The 15,266-nt window shown below is 42.2% G+C and overlaps 2 protein-coding genes across 2 annotated transcripts; both read left to right on the top strand.

The window, feature by feature from the left end:
* Window positions 1–562: 562 nt before the first annotated feature.
* Window positions 563–5,803, top strand: pgrmc2 (progesterone receptor membrane component 2). Its single transcript, XM_071924972.2, has 3 exons — window positions 563–928; window positions 2,375–2,530; window positions 4,095–5,803. Exons 1-3 carry the CDS (start codon window positions 586–588, stop codon window positions 4,190–4,192), a joined length of 597 nt encoding a protein of 198 aa, XP_071781073.1. The 5' UTR covers window positions 563–585; the 3' UTR covers window positions 4,193–5,803.
* Window positions 5,804–7,693: 1,890 nt separating this feature from the next.
* asmt2 (acetylserotonin O-methyltransferase 2) lies at window positions 7,694–14,292 on the top strand. The gene is made up of 8 exons (XM_071906699.2): window positions 7,694–7,774; window positions 8,234–8,408; window positions 9,882–10,011; window positions 10,912–10,980; window positions 11,079–11,197; window positions 12,744–12,881; window positions 13,431–13,553; window positions 13,781–14,292. Exons 1-8 carry the CDS (start codon window positions 7,694–7,696, stop codon window positions 13,990–13,992), a joined length of 1,047 nt encoding a protein of 348 aa, XP_071762800.1. The 3' UTR covers window positions 13,993–14,292.
* The last annotated feature ends 974 nt before the right edge of the window (window positions 14,293–15,266 follow it).

The raw sequence follows: 15,266 nt of genomic DNA on the forward strand, positions 1-15,266 counted from the left end.
ATACACGCAGCCCAATCATAATGCATTAAACAAGTGGTAGGTGGGTGTTTTGCTGCCTTCGGGTACTCCTCGTAAACTCCCACTGCAAGGAAGAGGGACACGTACATACAACTTTGGTCAGAAAAAGTTACAGAAATAGACAAAAACGTACCCTGTAAGAAAAGTCGGTTTTTGGTGGCTATTATTTTGTTTTAGAAATCAAGCACAACTCGGATACTTTGTGCTGCAGCAGCAGAATGAAGAGGAGAAAATGCACATCAGGCACTTGATTGATGTTTTCATTAATTTATTAAAAAGAAAAATGCGTGGCAAGTAAAAGTGAACGAGTGAAAACAGCAACGCGCATGCCCAGTAATGATATATAATAATGAATTGCATAATTTTTGCTACCAAATGCTAATAACTCTCCATGCTCATGCTCCATAGTCCCTAAACGTCACATCCCAGCGACTCAGGTACCATCCCACTTTCCCAGTGGTTTTTACCTCTTGGGCCGTTAACGTGCGCTCAAGTTCCAGTCCCGACATTTCTGACAGCACTTGAAGGCAGCACTTGGCTAGGGGCGGGTAGGCGCTATCGTGCAGTATGGCGGACGATGGAGACAGTTCGAGTGGACCAGTTGACACAAGTGGCGGGCAGGGGACAACAGATGAGTCGGACGGGCTCAGCCTAGGCGGGATGTTGCTGAATATCAGTATTGTAGTTTTAGTCGTGGCGATCTGTTATGTGGTTTATCGACGGTGGGGCAAACGGCTCGGTGCTGACGCGGCCCAGGGCAGCGAGGCCTCGACACTTCCCAAGATGAGGAGACGTGATTTCACTTTGGAACAGCTGAGGGAATATGATGGACTCCAAAACCCCCGCATCTTGATGGCAGTCAATATGAAAGTCTTCGACGTTACCAGCGGCAAAAAGTTTTATGGAAGAGGTAAGGGGGCAGCCGGTGAACAGGTGACAGCTCGCAGATGAACACCTAGTTAGCTAACAGCGCTAGTGGTAAGTTAGCCCACTGTCCTAAACAAAATTTGGGCGCAAACCGTTATGGTTAGCTTAGCTCAGCTTTTGTGGCTTTGTCTGTTTTGTTGAATGGGATGCTAGCTGACGTTCGCTAGCATGGCATGGGGAATACGGATCACAGAGGCATCGTTCACCCAGCAGAAAGCATTCGAGCATCTAAGTCTGTGTTTATATGATGTTCAGACTGTGAAAGTTGTTGGCCAGCATCGTACAGTTAATGTTGTAGTGCAAGATGTCACCAGCTAGCCTACTGACGTTAGCTTGCTAGCTAGCTAGCGATATGCTGCCAACATTGTTGACGTCCACACTGCACTGTCTGGCTGTCTAGACGCGCCACTTGTTTACAGGGACGGGACTCATCATGAACCCCACACTTTGCCCAAAGGCTTTAACGTTTATGGACACTTTTGTGTATTTGTATTAGCTGATGTTAACGTTAGCTTCACACTGAAAATGAAGTGTTATTAACTCCCGTGCTCGTGGAGTTATCTCCCTCCGCAAATAGACAGTAGCAGAGCCTGGGGGAAGAGACTAACGTTAATCAGCAAATTCAGAGAGATAACGTTACTTTTACACTTATATAGCGTTCAGTGGAGCGTTATGTTAAGCAGTATAAGTCATTAGTAGTTTAAAAAAAGCAAGGCTAGCCTGCTTGCCAACATTTTCTCTGAGTTGGCTGACCCGCCCATCAACTCATTACAGCCTATAATTATCATATTCCGCACAAAATACCATCGCAGCAATCTCATGTGTCTGATCTACTATTAGACACATTCAGGACCGAGCAATGTCGGCCTGAATCTAGCCAGCTAACCAAATTATAACTTGATTTTACAGTCGCTGGTGTTTCTGACAACACTCTGACAAGACTTGCTGTTTTCCCTTTAAATGGTTTCTCTATTAGCGGACTGTGCAAGCCAAGAGCAAATCTAATCTCGCAAGGTTTGGCGACGTGATAAGACTTCTTTGGCTCATGGACTCTTTGAGGACATGTGGAGCTCTGGACTGAAGTTTTGCTCTGTTTTCTGTTGCACAACTGCAACAAGACAAGCTGAGGGGGCCCTTGAGTTTTCACATGCTGGTCAGATGATGCACATGTGGAATATGACAGAAGAGTTAAACTAGGACAGGAAATTAGCTTTATCTGCTGGCTGCAGTAGCTGCTTCCCAATATTCAACAGCAGTTTTTAGTACTTTACCAGCCAGCTACATTTTTAGAATAACAACGCACCTCAAAATAATATTTGGTGTTTCAACTGTGACAGGGGCTGGTAGAGTAGACAGACTTGCAGTAATGTGAATTATGCTGAAAACTGCCACCTTTATCCTTACTGTTTTTAAATTTTTGTTTCTGCAGATGGTCCTTATGGCATTTTCGCGGGCCGGGATGCTTCGAGGGGCCTGGCGACCTTCTGCCTGGAGAAAGACGCCCTAAGGGACGAATATGACGACTTGTCAGACCTCAATGCTGTACAGATGGAGAGCGTGAGGGAGTGGGAGATGCAGTTCATGGGTAGGGCGATTTCTTTCTGACGCCTGTAAAAGAATATTCTCAGTGAAAATGTTCCTCAGGTATTGATCCGGCTCATGTTTCACAGACGCATCCGCCGTATTTATCATCTATCCCAGAATGCCTTTGCACCTCTGTCCTGCACTCCCATTCATTCCATTCAGAGGATCCAAAACACAAGGAAGACCAAGGACAGACTTATTTTCAGACTCGCACTAAGCGCCTGATAAACCTCCGCAAGAGCATCCGCTGCTCTTGTTTGTCAGCTCTCCATGCTGCAGAGTTATAACAGCATTATTACTCCTATCCCACTAGGACAATGTAATACACAGTGAGACCAATGTTATATTTAAAGCTGCTAACGCCAGTAGGCAAACTAACATCTGTTGTTCAGCTGTTAACATTATATGTGTTGGACAGAATCACACCATCTCCTCCAGCTTTGATTGAGTCCATATGAAATGTTTCTACTCTTCATTCAGCAAGAACACTGCCTCTCCTGGGAGAGAAAAGGGGAAATTAACAAAACATCGTAAACAAGTAAAGGTTCAGTGTTCAGAAATGGTTATTTTAATGTATTCAATAAACTATTCAAATAAGAAAAGGTTCGGTGCTGCAATGTGCACTAGAACCAAAACTAGTATTGCAGTTGTGACACGTAAACAAAACTGAAAATTATAATTAGCCACCACAACTGCTGGAAAACAATTACAGAGGAAACGTGAAGGGTTCATTCCAAAGAGCTTTATATTCATTTTGGAAACATTTTAGCACGTGAAATCCACCAGTCAATATTTCAAAATATAATTGATATGTAAGTAAAGGTCCTGAAATAGCGTGTAAGTTTAAATAGTATTCCAAAATGTGCTTTACTTCCAAGCTAGTGTTTATTCAAAAGAGCAGGAGTCTTTTGTTTTTAAATAGTGGGCATTTAATTTTGGAGTGAAACCCAAGTAATGTCAGGCTTCTGCTTACCTGAATAACAAGTCGCTGGACACTTGTAGCTTTGATTCAAATAATATATTTAAAGCTGCACCAGGCAACACATTCACACATTGGCGGCTCCAAATGGCAGCGAGAGGTAACGGATTGAAAAGAATGAACTTCAATACCCACAAATCCTGTGAGGCGAGGTCAGTAAACGTCACACAGCTCGCTCATGTTTCCCAACCGGCCGGTCTGTGATGCTTTAATACCGAAGGTTTTTGTGAGTCCAGCTTTCTCTAGACGGAGCGCTGCTCACTGCTGTTTAAGCGTCAGTTTGGATTTTATTCTCAAGTTGTGATTCGTCTCTTCCTGTGGGCGGAGACGTGACCAAACCTGACGCCAGAGTTTCACTTGGGCAAACAGGGAGAATCTGCGGTGTCTCAATTAGTGGGAATGGGACTCTCTTCTCCACTGCAGTCCCACTTTGTGATTTAGGCTGATAAGACAGGTGCATTTTTGCATACAAATCCAGCCTAGTGCAGCTTTCCACATTGCATTACAAACACCTGACATCTTGAGGGGGGAAAAAGCTCTTCCATCACGTTCCCCGCTGACACGCCGTCTTTCTTATTCCTTCCAGAAAAATACGATTACGTGGGGAGGCTGCTGAAGCCCGGGGACGAGCCGTCGGAGTACACAGACGAGGAAGACATCAAGGACCACCTGAAACACGACTGAGCTGCTCATCAAACCGACCAAAGCCAGGAACCCAAACAGCTGCGACAGACCGCCCCAGCCCCCCCAAACCTCCACCACCTCCTCCTCCTCCTCCTCCTACTCCGCCCTGCCGTTCTACCTGCCACCCCTCACCCCCTCCGCACCACTCCGCCCCCCCCCCCCCCCCTCCATCCCTCTCCTGTACCTCCTGAATCTGTCCGGTACGGTGGCTGTTGTGGAAGAGCAGGACTCAGTCTGTCCCGCCCAGACCTCCCTCCCTCTTCATCCCGAGAGATTCCCACCAACAGAAAACGATTGAGAAACTCGATGGGGGGGCTTTTAACGAGGGGAGGAGGGGGGGTGGGGGGTGTTGTGCTATTAGATGTATTTGTAAAGGAAACAAAACTACAAAATATTTAACTCTGGGTGGAGGCTGGTCGGAGGGTCTCGGCAGTCAGAAACACATTGGTCACAGATGGTCAGTGGAGTGGGAAGGGGAAACGGATTTCTCTCTTTTTTTGGTGTAGTCACCTCGCAACTGAACTGCTTTAGCTTTGGAAAGCTTGTCAATCAATCGTTTGTTTTTGTTAAAGAAAAAAAAATCTGTTTTTTTTTTTTGTTTTTTTTCCCCCGCCTGTTGAGAGGGCAGCGCTGTGGCCTAACCAAAGGCAACGGGAGGGGCGTCGCATTTTCCTGTTGTGTTTGTAGTGTATGCACTACTTAGTTTTCTTTGTTTGTCACCATGTGATTGTATTTGTTGAGTAGCGTAGTGGGAGGATGTGGGAGGGGCGGGGCAGAGGGAGGGGGGGGGGGGGGGTCAAAGGTCCTTGCCATATGAAACCTATTTTGAATCACTTGACAGACTGAATCAGTGATTGGGAATACAAAGGGAAGGTCATAAGGCAGTTCTAATCAATCGACTCAATTGTTTACATGCCTCACAAGCCAGCTGCAAGTCTGTAGATTCCCCCGAAAATGGTCAAAGTATTAATTGTGCCTTATTTTGTTTGTTGTATACAACTTAAGTCCTGACCGGTCTGAAAGAGAAGAGGCTGGAGGGTGGAGGCGGGGGGGGGGTGCTGCCCCCCCCTCAAGGCGTTAGAGGACGCTGGTTTCCAAGACTCGGTCCCCCTGACTTAAAGAAGGCATGCGTTTTGTCAGTCCTCCACACACAGACTGTAATATTTCCCCACTTCACTTTGTAAATAGACCGTATGAAGTACTCAGTGTTACTGCCATATTTATGTAGTTGATGAACTCCATATATATTGCTATGTCGTATTGGCCAAAACCCCCATGGTTTGTGTTTTTTCTTTATTTTTTTTGTTTTCTTTCAGTTCTGAACTTCTTTTTAAACGTGGGTGAATTTCCAAACGGAGCGTTGCAAAGTGCTGCGGGGTGGGATCGGGATCAGGATCTGGATCTGGATCTGGATCTGTTCTTGCGAATCTTTGGGAGAGACGTTGCTTATCCTGTAAATATATCTATCATTTTATTAAAGCATGTGCAACAAAGTGAGCTATGCCGAATTCCCACCACGTCATGTATTTAAATGTTGGGTGTGTGTGTGTGTCTGCGCGACAGAGGCAGGAAGGGATTTGTTCATGCATAATAAATTGATTTGGTTAATAATTGAAGAAGTCTGGCATTTATTTACTTTCAGAATCAGCATAATTGGATCGGTCTCAAAGAAAAGGTAAATGTTGCATGTTTCATAGTTCATTCAAATGTTAAACTATAAGTTTCTGTCCTGCAGGATTGCTTTGCTACAAGCTCAGTATATGAATTCAGTCAAGTTAGAGGCAGGGATGGAGTGGGAAGTAAAAATTGGTTTTAAAAATAGATTTAGCAGCTTACATCAGACTGATCATTCACACATCCACATGTCTACTAAGCTTGGTTTCTTTCAGTTACAATACTTCTGAGTACAGCTACAATACTTTAGAGTAAAGTTCAGCTTGATTTAGCATGATTTCATGTCAAAAAAAACAAATTAAAAGGAGTTAAAGTGAGTTCACCCTTCACTACATCCCTGGATTTGGGCCAAGAGATGAGAAAACTGCTATGTATATATAAAAATAAAAAAAACAAGTGTGCAGACTACTTTGTGGCAAACTTGTGGGGGAACTATCTATTGTTGTCAGATGTTTACTGGCAGCAACGCACATATGAACTTGTGGCAAACCACTCAGTTTAGTGCAAATATGTTGCAACTTTTAAAGAGCTTTTTATCTTATAAGACCTTTACTTAGTTTTTAAAAAGGTTTAGCATTTGAACTTATGAACTTATGTAGAGGAGGGAAAAGCTGCCTATATGCATTCTACTCATTTATGTGGAGAATTAACACTTTTTGACATAACATCATAGAATACAACATAAGTGGTATTAAACTGATATGTTGTATATTAAGGTCTTTTAAGGGGGAATAAGCTCAAGTTAATGCTTTTCTGAAAATATGATTATATACATGGTAAACTTATTTATTAGTTTATTTGATAGGGACAATGCAAATTAACATAGTGCCACTTCAACTGCTTACAAACAATTTGATGCAACTGATATTCTGCATACAGAGATTATACCTGTTACTAGTTTCTTAGAAAGAGAAAAAAAGGAAGAAAATATTAAGGTTACATACAATTATGAAGCATATATGATTTTTTGTTAACATGGGTTTTCCTCATAATAATCACCTACTGTATATAATTCAGCCATCTTTTTATTTACCGTCGCATCACTGCGCATGGCAGACTTTTTAATTAACAGCAGTTTGCATGTAAATTAATGACTTAACTGTAGGTGATGATAAACAGTGCAAACATATACATTCTAGCACTGCATCAGATACAGTGGTATAACACTGTGGCACCGTGCTGAGTGTCATCGGAGGCTAAAAATAAATCGCCCTGTCATGTCTGTAGTAAAACTGTCCAGTCAGAGTGAAGCTCAGCAGCGCCGCCGCCGCCGCTCAGGCTGGACCCGGAACTGCACTGCATGCTCCGTGTGTGCGTGTGTGTGTGTGTGTGTGTGTGTGTGTGTGTGTGTGTGTGTGTGTGTGTGTGTGTGTGTGTGTGTGTGTGTCTCAGTACAAACTAGTCGCTGTTATTGTGTGATCGGTCTTAAAGCGAAGCGGCTCCAGCAAGACACCCGGAGAGCTGCAGCGGGGGTTTCGGTGCAGATGAGCCCGTCGACCATTTCATTTCCCGGAGTTCAGCTCGACCTCCTCGGCTCCACACCACCGACATCTTGGCTGTGTTTTTTTTTTTTTTTTTCTTCTTCACACAGAGACCCCAACTCTCCAAATCTCCCAAATCTTTCCTCCCGGGAGCGGATCCTGCAGCTTTACTGAGGCATCAACAGTTTGAGCGTCAGATCTGGTGAGTGAAGAAGCATTTCCATTAAAAACCCACTGTGCACAAATACAATGCAGAGCAGAGATGTGGACACAAAGCTGAGCTGATCTACAGAAAGTTGCATCCATTCCTCCACAGATTGATTTCTTCTCCCTCTGAAGCGGAATAATGGCAGAGCATCTTTCCCAGAGCGAGCTGGACTACCCGTTCAAACTGCTGGAGTATTTCAACGGCTTCAGGGTGTCAAAGGTCACAATTATTTACTTAAAACTCATTTAATTAACATGTCAGATAAGTAGGGATGGGACCGATCTGCTTCTCTCACGATACGATGCGGGTTCACGATTCGATACAACCACGATAAATAAAAGTTCAATGATAAAAAAGACTGACTGTGCAGAATTATGTTTATTTCTGAGTCAATGGCATCTTGCTAGAATGTAAACAACAATTTAAAAATGTCATTACAAAGTATAAATAATATAATTTGGATGGAGAGCTTGTGAAACTGTGATGGGCAAGCTGTCTAATTTGTAATTACTACAGCAGAATAAAATGTAGTTAATATCGCGATTTATTTTTTTTTAGTGTCACATTTTTGTATTGTGATATATTGAATTTCAATATATTGTCCCATCCCTACAATCAGTACAGCCTCCTTTCTGTCCAGCAGTCCAGAGATGCTGATTTGCGTACTTTTCCCTACAGGTGATATTTTCGGCCTGTGAGCTGGGAGTGTTTGACCTCCTGCTGAAGTCCCAGAAGCCCCTGAGCGCGGAGTGTGTGGCGGGGGAGCTGGGCGCCAGCGTGGACGGGATGGAGAGGCTGCTGGACGTCCTGGTGGGCATCGAGATCCTGGAGGTGGAGACGATCGACGGGACAGGTGAAGTCCAGGACACATGTTAAACTTAAACTACCTAACAGGTCTGAGTGGAAAGCCAGATCTGACAACAACCAGGCAACGATATTCAGGCTGACGAGAAGGGCCGGGCAATAATTCAATATTATCATTTATTGTCTTTCAGTTGAATCATATCATGATGAAATGACGATATTGAGTTATTGTTGTGATGCAGGATTCTGTTGTCTAAATGAATGATAAAAAAGCAAATACTAATTAAAATCGATCACAAAATGAGATCTGAAACAAATTAGGGAATATTATATGAAAATTAGTTTTATTGTACTTTATATCACCATGCAGTTCAGTGCAATGAATATCAATTTGATTATTTAACGTGATTTTGCATGTTAGCCAATATTATTCTATATTGATATTGAAATAATGTCCTTTGGTTCTTCTATTCTATTCTGTTCTGTTCTATTATTAACATATACAGTATATACTGTATATATACAGTATATATTAATAATATCATCTGTGACAAGTGTGATGGTATTTACTAGTGAAGAGCCACACACAGATGAGCAGACTCACCTATTTCCAGGAATCAATTTGAGAAAGAATGAGAATAGGTGACATCGCCCTTTATCAGTACAAATTATAAAAATCTCTCCTTATTGTTTAGTGGAGTATGTATTGTGAAAACAAAATGGAGGACGGTGCTTTGCCTCCCTGTAATCCCTCCTGTTACATTTGAACAAACCGCCTGATGTGTCTTTCCCTCTGATTGATAAATTCTGCACCTTTGACTTGGTGTCACAGTGTTACGGCCACCTCAGCTGCAGCTGCAGCTACAGGAAACACATCATTTACATGAAGTAATCTCATGGGGTTTGCTCATTACTTTAGCAGAACCAAACTGAAGCAAATGGGAGTGACTGGACGGGGAATACAGGGAGAGAGTCTGCAGATACAGCGGCTGCAGACTGAGAGAAGCAACGAATACTGCTGCATGAAATTACTACTGAATTATTATTGTCAATAGTCAGTGATAGGGAGGAGGAACTGCGTGTTTCTTGCATTGTAATTGAGTTCCAGTGCTTTGTAATCAGAAATTATCGAATGCATCCCATTTTACTTTTTGTGTATTTAGCTGATGCTTCTGCTCTGGGGGACTTAAAGGGGAAATGATTGCCAGTAGAATAAGCTTACATTCTTATATCAAATTTAAGTAACTAATAGTAAGCAGTGCAGGGATGATATATATATAAAATCCATAGAATAAATGTGACTCTAGAAAAATCGAGCAGCTAAAGGAGCTTTCAGGGGAAAGCGTGAGAGGAAACACATTCATCTGTTTGCCATTCCTGTTCCTAAATTTGAACAAATTGCTTGCTGAAGCTAATATCCTGGAGGCTATTTTTGTTACATGCTGCAACATTTGTGTCTTCATGTGTCGCTGCTGCTGACATATCTCCAGTCATTTACAGTGAATGTGTTGTGCTGTAGCAGCTGTCTACAGCAGCACCGACGTGGCGAACCTTTACCTGGCCAAAGGCAGCGCCAAGTCTCTCCACGACATGATCATCTACCAGTCCCAGACCATCTACCCGCTGTGGAACAACATGGTGGACGCTGTGAGGTTTGTGCTTTCAAATGGGAAACCAAAAGAGGAAGAGAAGCACGGATGTTTTCCATCGCGCTGGATCTGATGTAACCGTCCTCTGTCCTGTTGAACGAGGCTGAGCAGCAGCATAGAAACCTGTTAGAGGAAGAGTGAGAGTGGGTTTGTGTTGGGGTTATGAAGCGGTCGCCAACCATTATAGATGTGTGGTTGAATTATCCCACAACACCTCCAGGAGGCTGCACAGTAAACTCTGGAGTCCCAAAATATATAGGCTTATACTTAGCTCACACCGAATCATTTCTTAGCAGATTGTAGTTTTAGTTCTACAAACATTTCTCAGAGGCAGAGCTGCTCTGGAGGCAGAAGTAATCTGATTGGTTGAGTTAAACCTCAGTGGGAGGAGCCAAAGAAACAGTTTTTCTGGCAAAGTAACATTAGACTGAAGCTCAGTGAAAAAGACAAGAGGTAAGAGAGGAGGAAGCTAATATTATGAAGCCTAGCACTCTGCTACTAACTGAAAAAATACAATCTATCCATACTAAGTTATCTAGGTTAGCTAGTTAGCTGGCTGACCTTCAAGTTCAAACTAGCCATACTAGCCTATAGCTATCTAGGTAAGCTAGTTAGCTAGCTGCTGACCTTCAACATCATGAATGTCATGGTCTGAATGAATGAAAAAAATAAGTCATTGCCATTTATGTTTTTATTTATATTCCTTCTTTGCCATTCATGTTTGCCAGTTAACTTCTGCTACTAAAAACTGTTTCTTTGGCTCCGCCCACTGAGGTTTAACTCAACCAATGAGATTATTTCTGTCTCCAGAGCTTCCGGGAAATGTTTGAATAGCTAAAACTATGAATTAGCATCATATCCATCAGTTCAGACAGTAGCTGACTGTCATTTTCCACAACACAGGGAGGGGAAGAATCAAAATGAAAAGACCTTTGGCCTTCCAGCTGAGGACATTTTCCAAGCTATTTACAGGTCGGTGTTGATTCTGTTGTTTCAGACACACGATTATATACTTTTATTATTCAGCTGGACTACAATGTGTGAGTTTTCTGATGAACTATGCCCCTCAGATCGGAGGAGGAGATGCTGAAGTTCATGGGTCTGATGAACTCGTCCTGGGTCCTGGACGGACACGACGTCGTGACGGCGTTCAACCTCTCCTGCTTCAACTCCATCGTGGATCTGGGAGGTAAAGGCCGACCGGAGCTGCTGGCAGGACGACTCACAGGAGCCACTTAGTGTCGAGTCACATCGTGTTCGCCTGGGATCACACTTCATCTGTAACGCAGTGATGCTGCTGCAAAATATGTGCCGTTCTACACAAGGAAACCAGTGTTTGAGAAGTATTTATATGAAATTGATCAGGCATGGTGATTGATTATAGAATTACAACATCAGTTCTCTTTGGAACTTTGATTCAATTTGATTTCATAGTGAAAAATTCACAGACAGCAAGTTAAAAAACAAATCTTTTTTTTTTTATTTTACTTGCCAACACATTAAACATAGCACAGCACAAAAAATGATAAAAGTAGTATATAAAAAAATTAATTAGACATTTAGGGAATATGTCTCTTTTAGTAGTATAAAACGAAAGCAGGATATAAGTGTAAGATGTATGTAAAAATTAATAATATAAATATAGGAGATAGACTTTTCTATACAGTGTTTACATGGTTCTCTGTTGGATCCTGACTGACTGCACTGGGAGTCTGTAATAGAAAAAAGAATAAACTGAAATATCTACAGATTATTAGAATATTACGCTGGGTTCAGAGTGTTTTGAACACTGCAAGGAAAAAAAGAAAAGAGAAAAAAGCTGCATGGTTGAGTTGGAGTGGTATAAACAGAGTGTAATAGATATAAATATATAGCTAGTGTGGAGTTGAATGTATATATGAATTGACTATATAATTGCAGGTGCATTGTGCTGCACAACATTCATTTCAGTTTCCACATGCATTATGAATGCGTGAGTAGAACAGATGCAGCAGCTGCGTCGCAACACAGTTCATCTGCAGCAGAAATGGGTTTTCTCATTTGAAATAAATACATTTCCATCAGACAGTAACACATTCAACACATTCAATGGGCTCCGGGGGTTCAGGCGGTGACACTGCTGGCAATTTTTGGCAAATAAAGTGAGACACAGGGTAGGGCTGAACAATTAATCGAAATTTTATCGAAATCGCAATATGGCCTACTGCAATTTTCAAAACGCAGGAGGCGCAATATTTGTTAAAGGCGAAATGTGTGTCAAAATACCATTTTAAATGAAATATTGTCGTGCTGCAGAGATGTCCTGGCCTACACATCATATTCTACAGACTTAAGAAAACATCTTTGTTTGGTACAGATCCCCGCAAAAATCACACCATAATCATTTTAATACGTTTTTCAATGAAAATGAGAATAATGATGTAAAAATGATCATTCCCTCTAATATCGCAAATCATATCGCAATTGCAATATCAGTCAAAATAATCGCAATTAGATATTTTTTCAAAATCGTTCAGCCCTAACACAGGGTCAAAAATCGACTGAATTTCAAGATGTTTCTGTGCAATAAATGCGATGATGCTTTCTCCACTGTTACCCATCTGACTCTTTCCAAAAAGTTGCCCCGTCTGTCACTGCCCCTTGTGTTATCTGATGCTACATAAAGTGTGTATCTGTTGCAGTTGATGTGCTGATCTGATCCTGTCTGAGTGACTGTGTGTTTGTGTGTTTCCCAGGATGCTCTGGGGCTCTGGCCCGGGAGATGGCGAAGGCGTACCCGTCCTCCTCCGTCACCGTGTTCGACCTTCCTCAAGTGGTGGAGACGGCTCAGAAGCATTTCTCTGAAGACGACGATACTATTGGATTTCAGGCTGGTGAGTGTTTCACTGTCACTAAAAAAAACAGAAAAATTCTCTCAGATCATGTTTTACAGAAAATGTTCTGTAAGTTTAATACATCAAATTATTGTACAATATCTGCTTCATGACAAACCACTTTCATTTTACTGAAATGCAATTCATTTTTTGAGTTTTGGTGTTCTGAAATCCAAAAATGTCAGGTTGTGTAACTGTAAATATGCATGAAGAGAAGAAAACTGCAATAAAAATGTTAATTTACTCATTAATATGTATTTTAGACGATACAACGATGATTATTTTTTATGTTTTCAGTAGTGGTGACTACAGTGAAAGTGTATTATTTAAAATCTTTACATGGTTGCACCACTTGACATTTCTTTTTTGAAAATGAATGAATGAATGAATGCCATCTTAAAAGCTATAAAACAAATATGTACACACAGAATGTATTCTTATGGACTTCAAATTGCATTTTAAATCCATTTCAGTGTTTGTTTTTTTTTCTGGTCATTTTTCTTTGTAACCCTTATTTGTCATTATTTATACTTGATGTTTTCCATGCAGGAGATTTCTTTAGTGGTGAAATCCCTCCTGCTGACCTGTACGTTCTGGCAAGAATCATCCATGACTGGAATGAAGAGAAGTGCCTGAAACTGCTGAAGAAGATCTATGACAGCTGCCAACCAGGTGAGTTTATGTGTATATATATACAGTATGTGTGTGTGTGTGTGTGTGTGTGTGTGTGTGTGTTTGTTCACATCTCGTATTCGACGTTTGACATTCACATTCCAATTCCAACTCCAGGAATTGAATTAGAATTGACCATACAGTCTCAATTCAGTTCATGAATGGCCCCAACCCTGATATTCAACATTCAGTACTCTGTGTGTGTGTGTGTGTGTGTGTCCTGGCAGGCGGAGGCGTCCTGCTGGTGGAGGCCCTGCTGTTTGAGAACAGGCGGGGTCCGGTCCTGGCTCAGATCTTCTCCCTCAACATGCTGGTGCAGACGGAGGGCCGGGAGCAGCCGGCCTCGCAGTACTGCAGCCTGCTCACCAGGGCCGGCTTCACCGGCGTCCAGGTCTGTCGCACCGGCAAGTCCTACGACGCCATCCTGGCCGTCAGATGAGCTCCGGCCCGGGACGGGGGCAGCGAGCGGGACGTTGATCGGAAAGGTTCCTCTGCGGGTCTGGAGAAGTAAGAAGTGAATTTCCTTGAAACGTTTTGGAATTGGACGAAAGCCGTGGAAAACTATTGGAAAAAACTGTTGTTCGGTCCCGATACACGTGAATATACATTAGTCGTAAACCCCGGTGTTGTTTTGGATGTTGTGATTCGGGTTTGACGGATAGAGGTTTTTCAAGGCCGATACTGATACAGATAGTTTGTGGACTGAGGTTGCTGATAGCTGATATTTTTGATATTCAGTACCTTTAAATGTCACCATTTTCATGCCAAAAAACCCCCCAAAAAGTATTCAGTTTTTCCCCTAGAATTGTATTCTTGTCATGGTGAAAAAGCCTCTGAAACAGCATTAAGACCAACATGGGACACTAAAACTCTCCATTGAAACCCAGTATAATACACTACTACTATTATTATTATTACTACTACTAATAATGGCAATAATAGTAATTAGAATGATATTGTTATTATAATAACATATTTGTGCATAGTTGTGTGGAATCTGATCAAAATGTCAGGTTAAGGGCTTCCCATAGACGACCAGTGCAGTGTAGTATTGATCAATTACGTAATAAATATGTAATCAAACTGCATCATTTCCATCATACTGGAGGTGGACGACGACACTGACTGGCTGATATCTGATGTTTAATACAATGCCAATATCGGGCCGATATATTGGCAAACTGATATATCTAACTGTGATCTGTAGTTAAGAAGAAAGATCTCTAAGCCACGATGAGGAGAAATGATACTGAGCTCCAACCAAAGTCTTGAAATGCTGCCAAGAAAAAAAAAAAGCATGGAAGTTTTAAACAGAGTTTGGTTCTGAAACCCAAACCCCTGCGTGTGTGTGTGTGTGTGTGCGTGTGTGTGTGTGTGTGTGTGTGTGTGTGTGTGTTATCCTTCGACCTGCCACTGTTTTCATCCTGTGTGTCTGCAACAATGTGGCTGCCAATTAGGCACTTAAGTAACTGACTGACTCACTATCTGACTGCATTAATAGTGTTTATGTCCTTTGTATGCTTGTATTTATGTGGACATAAATAAATCTTTCATGTGTGTGTGTGTGTGTGTGTTGTGATGCTCTGTCTGGTGCTTCAGGAGTCTGACTTGCATGACTGTGTTCCCAGCCTCCGTCCCTCTGACAAGCTCCGCCCCCCTCAGTGTTCACACATCACAGTCTGCAGGCTCCATCCTTCATGACAAGCCTCCATT

This window comes from Centroberyx gerrardi, chromosome 17, assembly GCF_048128805.1.
Source record: "Centroberyx gerrardi isolate f3 chromosome 17, fCenGer3.hap1.cur.20231027, whole genome shotgun sequence".
In the NCBI taxonomy this organism is placed as follows: domain Eukaryota; kingdom Metazoa; phylum Chordata; class Actinopteri; order Beryciformes; family Berycidae; genus Centroberyx; species Centroberyx gerrardi.